This window comes from Melospiza melodia, chromosome 2 (genome assembly GCF_035770615.1).
Source record: "Melospiza melodia melodia isolate bMelMel2 chromosome 2, bMelMel2.pri, whole genome shotgun sequence".
NCBI classification, from domain to species: Eukaryota; Metazoa; Chordata; class Aves; order Passeriformes; family Passerellidae; genus Melospiza; species Melospiza melodia.
The window spans coordinates 139,200,241-139,213,866 of NC_086195.1; the positions used below are offsets into that span (position 1 = coordinate 139,200,241).

The 13,626-nt window shown below is 52.1% G+C and overlaps 1 protein-coding gene across 1 annotated transcript; it reads left to right on the forward strand.

Annotated features, from left to right (window-relative positions):
- Window positions 1–809: 809 nt before the first annotated feature.
- LOC134414889 (immunoglobulin superfamily member 2-like) lies at window positions 810–11,938 on the forward strand. Its single transcript, XM_063150153.1, has 3 exons — window positions 810–935; window positions 8,219–8,635; window positions 11,541–11,938. Exons 2-3 carry the CDS (start codon window positions 8,245–8,247, stop codon window positions 11,921–11,923), a joined length of 774 nt encoding a protein of 257 aa, XP_063006223.1. The 5' UTR covers window positions 810–935; window positions 8,219–8,244; the 3' UTR covers window positions 11,924–11,938.
- Window positions 11,939–13,626: the final 1,688 nt, after the last annotated feature.

Consider the following 13,626-nt stretch of genomic DNA (forward strand, 5'->3'; position numbering starts at 1 on the left):
TTTCAACTTATAAATTCATTTATAAGCCAGTCCATTTGTGCAGACCGTCTTGCTGGAGGCAGACTTCTGCCTTTCTCCATCTCCCTCCCTCCCTGCTCCACTGGAGCCTCTAATAAGGACAAGTGAGTGCGAATCCGGGACATCTCTTGTCTGCTGCTTGTGTGGGGCAGAGGCTGGGGACAGGCACAGCCTCAACCAGAAAATGTGGACAAATTTGGGAAGGGGCGGTGCAGCTGTAACTGGGGGTGTTCTTGCTGCCCAGCTAGGGTACAGTAGAGAGAATGGTGGTTTTTGCAAACACAGCCATGCCCAGCCCCTGCTGCAAAATCACAAATCAGGGATGTGCTCCTCAATGTGTGCTCACCTTGCTGCTGCTCCTTCCCAGACCTCCCTGAGGGAGCAATGCCAACCCCAGGACACCCCCCAGCAGGGACCCATCTGGCAGAGGAAGAACTTGCTTCAGTTTACTCCATCATTCCCAGGACTCTCCTTATCCCAGTGGCCCTGGGATGCCTTCCCATTGTTAACGCAGCTTTGGAGCACAGATCAGGAGTGCTTGGGCGGCAAATCAGGGACTGGAATAAGAGAGGCCACCACCTTTGGGCTTTTGCTTTTTGCTTTTTTTTTTTTTTTTTGCTTTTTGCTTGGTTTTTTGCTTTGCTCTTGCTTTTTGCTTCTGCTCATCAGTTAGTTTAGCTAAGCAGTGCAAATTTTTCCCTGGACTGTTTCTCCTTTCCCTTTTTTGGAACCACTCAAACTTGCTCCGGACTGGGGCCTGGCAAACACGGAGAGTTTGCACCCTGTGGCCTAGCGGGGCCTACTGTGGGCAGCAGCTGCCCCAGCACAGGAGGGACTGAGAACAGAGCCACCACCCCCAGGAGAGACTTTCTGAATTTGTCACCTTTTTCAGAGCAGTGAAAGAGTGGCATCATCGGGTATTGTTCATTTTGTGTGCTGGGGGGTGCTGTGCCTGTTAAAGAAACAGGTTCTTTCCACTTTTCTCCAAGAAATCCTTCCCGAACCGGTTGTGGGGAGGGGCGTGTGGGTTTGCTTTCTGGAGGGGCCCCCTTTGGAGGTTTTCTCCCAAATTTGCCCCAAACCAGGACAACATTAGAACGGGCTGAATCGCAGAACCACCATCCCTGGATGTGGCGCTCGGTTTAGCGCTGGATGGCGGCAGGGCTCCGTGACCTTATCGGTCCTTTCCAGCCTGAAGGACTCGGTGATTTTGGGCTCTCCGGCTCGCCGGCAGAGCAGCAGGGCTCAGTCCGGCTCCGTGTCCCGGGAAGCCCCAGCAGATGGTGCCAGACTGTCAGAAACCCTCCGGGAGCCCGCCCGGCTCTGCCGGGAGCCGCCGCCGCCCCTGCCTCACACCGGGCGGGGTGCGAGGTTTTGGGAAGCCCTGCACCGAGCTGTAGTAATTCCTTGGAGGATGTGAGAACATCGGCATCCACCTCCCTCGCTTCAGCCAGCTCTCCTTGGCCAGCATCTCGTTGTTTCCATCGTATTTATTTTCCACCGCGATGTTTGCTCCTCGGAATGCCCAGAGCAATGCTATCCCCCCCTCCCTTCTCTTGGCTGACTTTGCTTAGGGCAATTTATCTCGATCCTCAGTGTAAAATTTTCCTTTGCACCATTTCATCCTATTATTCCAGAATAAATCAGGATCATTTCCATGTCAAATGCCAGCAGAGGAGGGAGAGGGAGAGTTCCATTGCTAAGGCAGTTCAGAGACTTTCCCCTGTGCTCAGGCCCTTTCTGCTGACCACAGGGCTCCCTGGCTTTTTAGGAGTACTCTCTAAAAAAGTGATGCTTTTTAGACTCACAACAGTGATGCTTTCCCAAAACTGTGAGCAGGAAGCTGTGCCATCTCAAGGACCAGCCTGGGAAGTCACACAGGGGTGTTTCAGAGGAGGTATCTCACTAGCCAGCACTGGTCTGGCAGGACTGCCAGCAGACAGAAAACTCATGGTCCTCAGACCCCAAAAATCAGGACATGTGTCCCCAGGGAACTGCACACCAGGGATGGAAAAAGCTGACCACAAGCACCTACATGTGCTTTGGTGCTCCCAGCTGGTCATGATGCAGTCACAGCCAAACAAAAGTCAGCTTTTAAATTACTCAGCAGAGAGCCCACCCATTCCTCACCTACACCCAACAGCTAAGCTCATCCATGTGTCATTACATGTGTCATACCATGACACCATGTTCCAGGCACGTCCCTGGAGCCTGGGAGAGCTGAGTGAGCAGAGCCCCTTGGAAAGCAGGGTTGGGATCAAGAGCCAGTGCTCCAGGAGGAGACAGTGCTGGAGCCTGAATGTGGGAGCTGTCAGGCAGAGAGCTGACAGCCTGGCAAGTGCCCTCACCTTCCCCTCCACTCCAGGTCCTCATGCAGGAAATTGTATCACCAAACTCTGCTCTCTGCTCTCAGGGCTTGTCCCAAACCTGCTGGAGCAGTGACCTTTGCATGCTGAGGAGCTTTCCCAAACCAAGCTGCTGCTGCTGGAATAGCCAAGGAGCACAACAGCCCCAGCCCTCTCACACACAGGAGGCTCTTTTCTCTCGGTACACTCTCCCAAGCAGCACATCCCAGCCTTTTCCTCCAGCAGACAGCTCAGCTCTGTGTCCCCAGCCCCTCCAGCCCTCACCTCAGGATGCAGCTCCCTTACCTCTCCCCTGCCTTGCACTCCACAGGCACGAGCATCCCTAATGATTTCCTGCTCTTTGGGGGAATGCAGGTGCTTCAGCCTTGCTTTATAAACATCCCTGTCTCTTCATCAGGCTGGGCCAGTGGTGCCTCTGGCTGCCAGGGTCTCTGCCCCACGGCTGGAGTTTCTCCCTCCCATGGATGTGTTCTCACTGCCCTTTCTTCAAGTTGCAATGGAATTTGATAGAAAGAGTTGCAGTCTCAGCTATATTAAGGTCCCCCCTGACTTACATCCTGTATTTCTACAAATGTGAGTAAGCAGATAGAGGATTGAGAGCCCCACCATCACACTGGCCTTTGCCCAGCTGCCACCAGGCAGCTACAGCTCTCCAGGGCACAGTTAAGCATGTCCTCCCTCCCCACAGGGGCATTTTTAATCAGAGGCTTCAGCTTGTTCATTTCTCTCTGGGTCACTGCCACCAGTGGGGCCCTCAGCCACAAACCACGACCTCTGTGATGCAGAGAGAAAAGGTGAGACATCACCCAGCAGGAAAACACTCGAGCTTGAATGTTGCCACAGCAGAGGAATCGGGAGCAGAAAAATTGAGGACACCAGTGTGATTTCACATATTTAACCTCCTGATAATTCCTTCTGTCTGTATTACCTCTCAGCTTCCAAATCCTCAGTTCTGCTCAGAGAGAGGGAGATTTCTCTCAAGACTTTAAATCTTGGGATTAGGTTCCTATGAAATGCCTGTCCAGGTCACACTGATAGGCTGCCTAGTCTGGTCTCCCACTGTAGCCATGGGAAGGAGCACACAGGGTTCACCACTCCTGGGTTCTGTCCCCAATATCCTCCCACAGCTCCCATCCTCTCAAAGCCACGGGTGTGAGAGAGCACTTCCCATCCCTTGGAGTACCTCAGTCCTGAGCCTGTTGTCCTCAAATGCCTCTCACCCTGCCCACACCTGCTGGGGCTGCCTGCCTCCAAGGGGCAGAGGGCCAGCTGTCCATGACCTGCTGGATGAAGATGTGCTTCCTCTTGTAGCTTCTTCCTGAGAAGTGTAGGAGTTTCAGTGAGTGTCTCACAGTGGCTGTGCTGCAGGGTTGGGTGAACAACTCCCTGTTTGCTGCCTGTGTGGCATTGCAAACCTCGTTTGTATTCTTTGACAGCCTCCTCCTCTTCAGAAACTGAAGTATTTTCACATCCCTCAGCTTTCCAAGGACACAGTTAGGGTCATGTGAGCCAAAACTGCATCCCTGAAAGTGCCAATATTACCTATTTGAATATCTATTTCCCTACCCTTGCCTTAATATTCAGGTAGTGGCCCCAGATTGACGGCAAAGAACATATCCAAGGAGACCAATGAGACACATCTGTGGAGATGTGAGAGAAAAGACTCAGCCTGAAAAATCACCGTAGAAACTGGTGTAGATCTGGCATGCCCCCATCAGCATTAACCAGGAGCCCGCTCCAGGTCTAGCACGAGTCTTTGACTGTGAGGACATAGAAGGTTTTAAAAGAAGTGAGATAAGCCATTCTGAACAGTGCTGCAAGGCTGGAAGTGTGGCACAAACAGTTTGTGCTGGTGTGCCTGCTCCAGCTGTCTGTCTCTGCCCAGTCACGCGTAGGATGGCTCTGGGACAGCCCGCGCTTCAAAGGACGAGTCTGGACTCTTCAGATTTTCAGTCTTCAAATTGTTTATTATTTCTTATCTGTAAAATTTTCTTTCTGCCCAACAGAGGTCTTGTTGTGGTGTGCTGTAATGTCCCATTTTGGCCTTCCAGGTCATCCCCCCAGGTGTGCCTATACATCTCTCCCTTCCCCCTTGCCCCCATGCTGAGTGAGTCCTGTCAATCAGGCTGAACATTCCAGCAAGGCGTCGTGTGGTTGGCCAAGTTCAAAAGATGCCCCTCAGGCCCAGAGGTCATTGGCCTGTCTGGGTGTCATCTTCCCCTGAGACCCTGCCCCTCTCACCTGGTTGGTGGCTCACCTGTACCTCCCCTCCCCCTGTCCCTGAGCTCAAAAAGGCCATGAGACCATGCGGCCGGGTTCTGTTGGAGCAGTTCCTCACGTTCAGACCTCTGTAACCATGGAATAAACCTCTGGACATTAAACCCTCCAGCAGAATCCTTCCTTTTTCTCTTCACCATCGCCTGAAGCTATTCCTCCTGAGGTAAACGGGGTTCCTAACAAGCCTGGACTTCTTCAGTGCCCAGCTGCAGTCTCCAGCAAGCTAAGGTATCTCTGGGGTGATACACCGCAGCTGCTGCCTTTGGCCCAGCAGCGAGGGTCAGACTGGCCCAGGCACAATCTAACTGGTAATATTGGGAGCCTTTTTCCAAGACTAGCAAGGCAGCCTGCACTCTGACCTCCCACTGGGCGGTCGTCTCTTTTTATACTAAAAACTACGTACATCATATTTGCCTTTATTTCCCAATACCTTTCACCCATATTAGCAAGTGCACCTTCACCATGGACCAATCTCAAAGTGCCAACATCACCACAGAAAATGGATGACAAGAAGAAGAGAAGAAGAACAAGACACACCCTGATCCCTCCATCTTGTCTCCATAACCCCCCCCCCTCCAAAATCCTAAAATCTATATTTCACCCTGTAAATACATCATTCTTACACCATTCATTCCCAAGTGACTCTCATGTCCTCAAATAGGTGGCACTTCCCTCGAAGGGTCAAAGTCAAGCCACCAGGTGCTTTTGGCAACATTCCAGGATCTCCGAGCCCCCCAAGGGTTCTCTCGGTAACTCTGGACATCCGGAGTGATGTGCTGAGTTCCCACACTGGTGCAGCACAGTTTCAGTTGCTTGCAGTTTGTGTTGAGGTTTCATATCACACCACAGGGCTCTCTCATTGCCTGTGGCCTGACATTTCTAGAGCAGGCAGAGGCGGCAGTGAGCATTAGTGCATACAGAACATGCTGGAGGCATTGTCTGGATCTCCAGATGGGTTACAGGAGGCAATTAAGAAACTCTGAGCTGGCTAGACTTCTATGACAATGACAAGGAAGAAAAAATTCAGTATCTTGTTGGCTTTTCCCTGCACCTCAGGCCTTTGAAGGGACAGAGGTCACTTCACAGTGGTTCTTTCCTGGACAATCTTCAAAAGTTTTTGTCCTTCCTTGATGGGTTCAGCCCTACTGCAGTGATATCCCTTATAAGGAGACAACTCTATCACCAGGAAACCTCTTTTTCCAGGCTGATATTTAAACAAAGGTGTTTCATGTGCGTGCAGGGTGTGGAAGAGAAGCAGAGGGGTCAAGGAGAGGTGTTTGTGCAGGGCTGGTAAGAGAGATTTACCCTGGCAGTGAAAAGTGAATGTGCATGACACAGCTGAAGGCAAGCTTGTGTGTTAACAAAGAGGAACACAAAATGAGATGAAAAGTGAGCTAAAGAATAGGGATTTGACAGCACTCAAAGACATGGTGTGATCCTACAGCAGCCACTCCACCATCTGTGGCCACTCTGGGACAAACCTGCCAGAACAGGGAGCACCCTGCACTCCCTTGCTTCTTGCAGTGCTTTTATCTGTGTGACAGGAAGGTGCTGCAGTAGCTGGGGCTCAGCACCAGGTTCCAGGAGTTGTGGCCAGCAGAATCCCCCTACAGCTGCTGGCACCATCCTGATGGATTCAGGCCTTCCTGGGAATTCATGAGGCCTGGTCCTGAGGATCTGAGTGGCTCCAACAGTGAAAGGTTTTAAAACATTTGCAGCCAGAACTGTGGCCATAATGCTGCCCTTGGGAAAGCCTTGGGGAAAACCCAACACAGAGTCATGACAAAATTATATTAAGAACCCCCAAACTTTTGCAACATGTCAAGCTCCAAATTAACCATCTCTACAGCTCAAAGCACGTGAAATCCTCTCCTGTCCTTGGAAGGGGAGCACCTCAGGGAGAAGGAGATCAAGAAATCCTTAGAAGCACTGAGGAAGCCTCAGCAGGGATTTACCTTCAAGGGCACGGAACTTTACTGCCTGGGGTAAACCAGCAGGTCTCAGCCTGGGGGCAGTGGTCAAAATGAGCAATGTGAGCTGTCAGTGTGTGCTATGCTTGCCATGACCATCATCCTGCCCAGGATGAGCCCAGGCTCCTCTCAGGTTCCACATGAAGGGCACCCCTGAGCCACTGAGCACCTCATCCCTGCTGGCCCAGCTACCAATGTCTTCAATGCAGAGAGGAATTCTGTACAGACACACAGCTTTCCCAGTTCACAACCACAGACATTCATCCCTTTCCTTGAAATAGATTTGCATGCTGAAGCTGAGGAGGTTTGCAAACCAAAACAGGCAGGGCACCTCTGGCCTTGGTGAAGCACGTGGCTGGTGGCCAGCAGTGTGTCAGAGTGGCAGAGAAGTGAAAGCTGTCCTTACCTGATATTCGAACAGCTCATGATTTAACTTGCTTGTGCTCGCCTGAACTCAGCCTGCTGCAAATCATAAACCCACAACCTCAGCCAAAACTGAGGGATTTGAAAGAACTTGGGAACTCAGGAGCAGCAGAAAACCTGGGGCCAGAACAGAAACATTGCACACAGTTCACCTTGCCCATGTGTAAAGTCAGCCATACCCCGAGTGCAGAAGCCCAGGGGTCCCGATGAGCAGCTCAGGGTGGGGAGAACCCCACATCCCATCCACATGCTGGTGTAAAGCCAAGAGTGACAACACCACCACAGCAGAGATGGCAGGGATAAGGTGGAAAAACCATTTTTCATTGCCTTGACAGTGACCCAGAGTCCCACCAGAAGAGGAATTGCTTTGGAAAGCACTCTCGCTGGGGATTTATGGGCGAACATGACTGTATATTTTACAGTACATTCTTATGGCCTCATCGGTCAATAATCTGCATTTAACTCAGTCCCTTCAGAGTGTGATGGGCCATAACGCTTGTGAAGCAGCTGCTACATGCTGAAATAATAATCAAGGAAGCAGAGGGCAGAGCTGATAATTGACTCTGCTAATGTGCAAGTCGGGACTTTGAGTTATTGATCAGCTGTGCTTCAGTGGCTCAGCAAGAGCCTGGTCCTTTCTGCTTGGAGGTTATTGACTCAGATGTTTCAGGAAGGGGGTACTCTCTTCCCCTACATACTGCTTTTTGGGTTGTCTCCTCATCTGGGTTTTTTTTCAGCATTTCCCCTGGGACTGGTGTAGCACAGACCCCTGAAATTGCCTGGCAAAGCAGTCTTGCCCCTGCATCCAGCCTGCTGCTGTCCCACACATTCAGATTTCAGCATCAGGGACATAAACACACAGTGCTGAGGAGACAACAACTTGCACCCCTCAGCATTTCTTTATAGCACCATTCTGGGCACAAGCACCCCTTTGAATCCGTTGCTTCCTCCTGCAGGTCTTCCATCTACCTCTTCTCTTTCTTGAGTGACCTTCTTGAGCTTTGCTGCAGCTTTGGCATGTTCCTCCCTGTCCCCAGAGGTTGTCATGGCAGATCAAGCCATGTCACTGACACCTATGCAGGGACAGGAGCTGGACTCAGTGATTCTTGTGGGTCCCTTTCAACTCAGGATATTCTGTAATTCTGTGTTTCTCCCCATGCTCAGTGATTCCAGACACACTCTCGGCTTCCATGGCACCCCAGGCCCTCAGTCACATGGAAGGGGATGTGGTGGAGCTGACCTGCGAGGTGTCCAAGGCCACTGCCCAGCACACCCATCTCTCCGTTGGCTGGTACCTTCTTCAGGGAGCAGGAGAGCAGCCTGCCAAGGAGATCCTCACCCTCTCCAAGGACTTCATCCTGAAGCCAGGGCCCTCTTATGAGCAGAGGTTCCTGGAGGGGGATGTGCAGCTGAACAAGGTTGGGAACAGCACGTACAAGCTCGTCATCAGGGGAGTGAAGCCATCTGAGCAGGGGCAGCTGTACTGCGAGGCAGCCGAGTGGATTGAGGATCCTGACAAGACATGGAAGGACATCTCCCGCCACCAAACTCAGAGGACTTGGCTGGCAGTGTTGAGCCGGGGTAAGGCCTTTGCAAACTCAAAGTCACCTGTTGGCTCCAGCTGCCCTGTGCATTCCAGGCTCTACAGCAGCAGAATTCAGTGCCCCTTCACCTGCCTGTGCCATAGCCCAGGGACACACAGTGGGTCGGGCTGGGCTGGGCTGGGCTGGCCTCAGGGCCATGGCAGCCCTGGCTCAGGAGCTGCTCAGACACAGTGGGTCTGGCTGGGCTGGGCTGGCCTCAGGGCCATGGCAGCCCTGGCTCAGGAGCTGCTCAGACACAGTGGGTCTGGCTGGGCACTGAGGGGCTGAGCTGGGCTGAGCTCAGGGCCATGGCAGCCCTGACTCAGGAGCTGATGGTGCTTTGGCTGCTCGTGCAGCCGAATCCCCGATGCCAGCAGCAAGGCCACAGCCTCACAGACCTGTGTGAGGTGTTAGCAGAGGGCACAGCGTGTGCCCACAGCAGCCTGGATGGATCCCTGGCAGTGCTGTGAGGCCACAGCCTCACAGACCTGTGTGAGGTGTTAGCAGAGGGCACAGTGTGTGCCCACAGCAGCCTGGATGGATCCTTGGCAGTGCTAACTCCAGACTGTGGAAACAGGGTTGTTACACTGCCTCAAGGCTCTTGTGGCCTTGAAGTCAGCTGCTTGTCACTGTGCCTCAGCACAGGGACCCAGGGATGGGCGGTGTGTGCTGCACAGCTCTTGTTGGGGGTGGTTTCCCTGTCCCTGCTGCCACCAGCTTGTTTCCAGAGCAACTGGGGCTGCTGTTTGTCAGGCCTTTCCTCTGAGCCCCCTGTCTGCCATCCCTCCTGCCACAGCCTCTCTGGCTGTGCTCCTCACCCTGCCCTTCCCACAGATGTGTGTGAGTAGCTGTGCCCAGGGGAAGGGAGAATCTCTCTCTCTCTCACCAGTCAGCTTTAGCTCAAAGCTGCCAAGACAAGGCTGTGGCTAGTGGGTGTCCTTTAACACAGGGTGCAGTAAAATGGATCAGTCTCCCACTGAAGCCCTGCCTGTGGGGGTGCTGTACCCTGTCCCCGCTGCTCAGGGCGGGTGGAGGAGGCCTCAGAGCAGAGCTGGGGCAGCGAGGGGAACTGGTGTCCCGTGGGAGGGCGGTGAGTCAGAGCAGGAAACCAGAGACACAGACGGGTGAGAACTCAGCGCTCCGAACGTGGCTCAGGGGAGCAAGGTGCCAGGAGGAGGGGGAGGGAACTGTGCTCTCTGGTCACTTTGTTTCCTGAAACCTGTCTGAGTGGCTAAGCTTTATTCCCCTCACTGTGCACTGTTTGCAGCAAAGGCTTTCCCAGCCTGCAATGGCAGTCAGTGCACTCCTGTGCATCCTGTTGTTGACAGGGGCTTGGCATGACTGGCAGTGTGAGGATTCAGGCATCAGTGCCATGGGATTGTTTAGAAACCCTGTCAGAGTTTGGTATTTGTCCTGTGGTGTTAAAGGTAGAAGGGAGGTGATGGTGGTGAGAGGACATTGTGGTGGCAGCGTTGGTGCTCCTGGTATTGCCATGGTGGGACAGCAGTGGGTGTGCAAGCCCTCCATCAAATTTGCAGGGCTGGTTTTTTCCTCCAGCACCCAGTGGGGGACCCCAGGGCTGAGCACCCCATCACTCTGAGAGCCATCAGCCACTGTGACCATGGCTAGCTGCTCCAGGGGCTTCTATAAACTCTGCAGCAAATATTTAGGGATGCCAAACATATCTGCAGCAGCTGGGATTCCTGTTCCCAAACTGTTTATGAAACAGTGTTTGAATTCACAGGGTGCTGTGCTTTAGGTAAATTATCTGAGCCCTTCCAGTTGTGGTCTGGGAGCTGCTCTGTTTTCCTTCCAAACTACAGCACGTAACCCTTCCCTTGTTTTGAGACTCAGGGGGCACCACAGTGACCCAGGGACACAGTGGTGTGAGCCAGGGAATGGGGGCTCTGTCTTTCCTCCAGGGTTTTGGCCATCCCAGTGCTTTGTGGGGCCATGGCTCAGGGTTTTGGGGTACACAGTACACAGTGGGTCTCCTGCTTGCAGCCACTGTGCAGCCAGGCTGATGCCAGGAACCAGGGGCCTTGAATGCCCACTGAGGAAGGTGAATGCTGTCACAGCACCCAGAGATGGGGTCCCTACCTCAGACACAGCTGACTGACTGCCCCAGAGGGTCTGCCAAGGGGAAAATGGCTTTAGGTTTCCCCTGTCACTGCCTTCTTTGCTCAGCACTTCCTGCTAGTTGGTGTGGGGAGCAGGATCCACCTTCTCTTCCTTCCTTCCTGCCTGATGTGACAAGTCTTGGCATTTCTGCTTTCTGTAGGAACTTAACCCAAATCCTCTCCAGCTTGGACAGCATTGGACAGCACCTCTTGCCCACAGCCCACAGCAGCCTCTGGGGGTTTCAGCATGCAGGAAGAGCCACAGTAGATTCAGACAAGCCCCTTCATGCACCTTTTTCTATCACATGCAGGGTTAAAACCACCACTGTGATAAAAGCCCTTTGTGCCCCTTTCTGGCTTACAGGATAGGTGTTCCATGAGGTAAAACAGCTCCAGGAGGTGAGGCAGAGCAGCACCTGCAAAAGCTGATGCCTCTGAGTTAGGGCAGGGCCCAGTTCCAATGCCTGAGCTGGGCAGGGGGAGGCTGTGGCCCAAGGCTGTCCCAGTGAGGGCTCTGTTGGGTTTATCTGCTCTTACGGGGGGAGCTCAGCTCCCCAGGGCTCTGGCTCTTCCTCCACCTGCAACTGCTGCTGAGTGTCCACAGCTGGCAACTCTCTCCCCAGGGTCAAGCTTTCCATCCTGACCACTTTTCTTATGAAAAAGCCCCACATTTTAACAGAGAATTCCCTCCTGCTGCCCTCTGCACGGCCACTGGTGCTGCCAGGCAGGAGGGCAGCACGGGCAGGGCCACCCACCACCCTCCTTGTTTCTGGCTGCCCACAGGCACAGAGCTCTCCGTGGACCTCACTGCCACTGAACCCTCCCTTTCTGAAGGGGACACCTTGCAGCTCAGCTGTGTGCTGGAAGCCCCAAAGAGCAGCAACTTCAAGGTGCTCTGGCTCCTCAATGGCACGGAAGTGGCCAGGGTTGATCCCCACGGGGTGTTGACCTGGGAGGAAGAATACGAGGAGAGAGCCAGGCTGGGGCAGCTGCGAGCAGTCAAGCCCAGCAACACAGTTTATGTTTTCACCATCTCTGAGGTGGGGCTGCAGGACAAGGGCACCTACCAGTGCTCTGTGTCAGAAATGAAGACTCCTGGAGGCTTGCAGAGCATCCAGACCGTTGTGTCATCAGGCATCCAAGTGGATGTGAAGCCAGCAGGTTAGTAAATCCTCACAGCTGCTCTGCTGGGTGAAGTCTGCAGCATCCTTGGCTGGGAAATGCTTCAGGTCTGGCCTCATCTTGACAAGGGCAGCAAGGGTGCAAATATGCCTGGGTTTTTGATAGATAATGGGAAAAGCATTTGCTTTAGCCCATATTAGCATGGCAGACACAGTAGCTGTCAACAAAGTGTAAATCTTTAGTCCAGTCTCTTCACAGTAAGTTTTGGGGCAAATAGGTAGAATTCTGAGGAGTCTGGGTCCTCCTGTGTCTTTGGTACTGAAAATTGTGAGCAACATCTGCTGCTACTCCTGAAAATGACAGGAAAACCCAGGAGAACAGGCACATCTGGGGAGGGGGATCATTGTCCTTTCCATCAGGGTACTCTCACTGTTTTGGATGGATGATTTGTGAGAAACCACTCTAAGGAAAGTGTGTAGGAGGCTCTTGGTTTCCTTGTCATAGCTAGATAATGGTTATTCTGATGTAGCAGGGGCTGCCTGCTGGGACTCTGTTTCTTAACTCATTCTTTATGTATCCGTGTCCCAAGAAAGACATAAAACAGAAAGAAAAAAAAGCAAAACAAAACAAAAGAAGAAAACAAACATACAAACCAACCCCAAAACCAAAAAACTGAAACCACAAAGCTTTCTGCAAATTTATATGAAAAGGCTGGTTGAAAATTTCAGGCAATTCCCCAATATCACTGGAGGTGTGTCGGGGACAGCTAAAGGTGATACAGAAACTCCATCATCACAAGGCATGAAAAGACTCCTTATTATTAGAAATCTACAGTTCTTATAGAAACAATGGTGGACTTAAGACCTGATTGGCCTTCAGGAATCTTCTCTCACAGAGTTGGTGAACTGTGAATGGCACATTCTGGAGAACCATATCTATAAACAAGTTACAGAAAGAGAGATATTAATTATTTGAATGATTTCCTCTAAGTTTCCCACAGCTTCTACACAGCTTCCCAGGATTTTCCTGGGAGAACCCTGTCTCTCTCTGCTCAGAGGATATGTAATTACTACACCCCAACTCCTCTTCTTTTCCAGAATCAAGATTTGTCTGGTCTTCCATGTAATGCTTTTGGAAAACCAACCAGAGTTCATCTAGAAAAATTAATCACTGTGTTTAAATATGAAATCTTTATATTGGAGACCAAATAGTAAAAGAATAGAATTATTTTACTCCTGCTCAGCCCTGGGGATGCAAATCCAGTGGGAAATGCTCTTCCATGGTCTGGGAATGGTGTTCCTGCTGTTCCTCAGGGGCCTGCTCCAGGTAATTATGGCATTAATTAGTCATGAGGGGTGCCTGGGGAGTAAGATAAATGGTCTCTCCGGATTTATAACATTGCAGACATCAGTCTAAACAAAGGAAAATCGGGAATCATCACTGATGGGTGAGCCTGGCTGGGATCTGGGGGAATTCCTCCAGAAATTCAGGACAGGATTCAGGGATGGAAACCCCCAAAAATATGGAGCAGGGGGGGGGGATTTTCCTGCATTCCTGGGGCACTTCCCGTGGCAGATCTTGTACTGGATCCCTGTGGATCCCTTCCAGCCCAGGGTGTTCCACATTCTGGGACACTCAGCAGAATCTGACCCCAAAGCCCCATTAAAGCCCCATTAAAGCCCCATTAAAGCCCCAGACCCCAGGTTTATTCTGAAATGCTGATTTTTGCCTTCTCACTCTCCAGAAA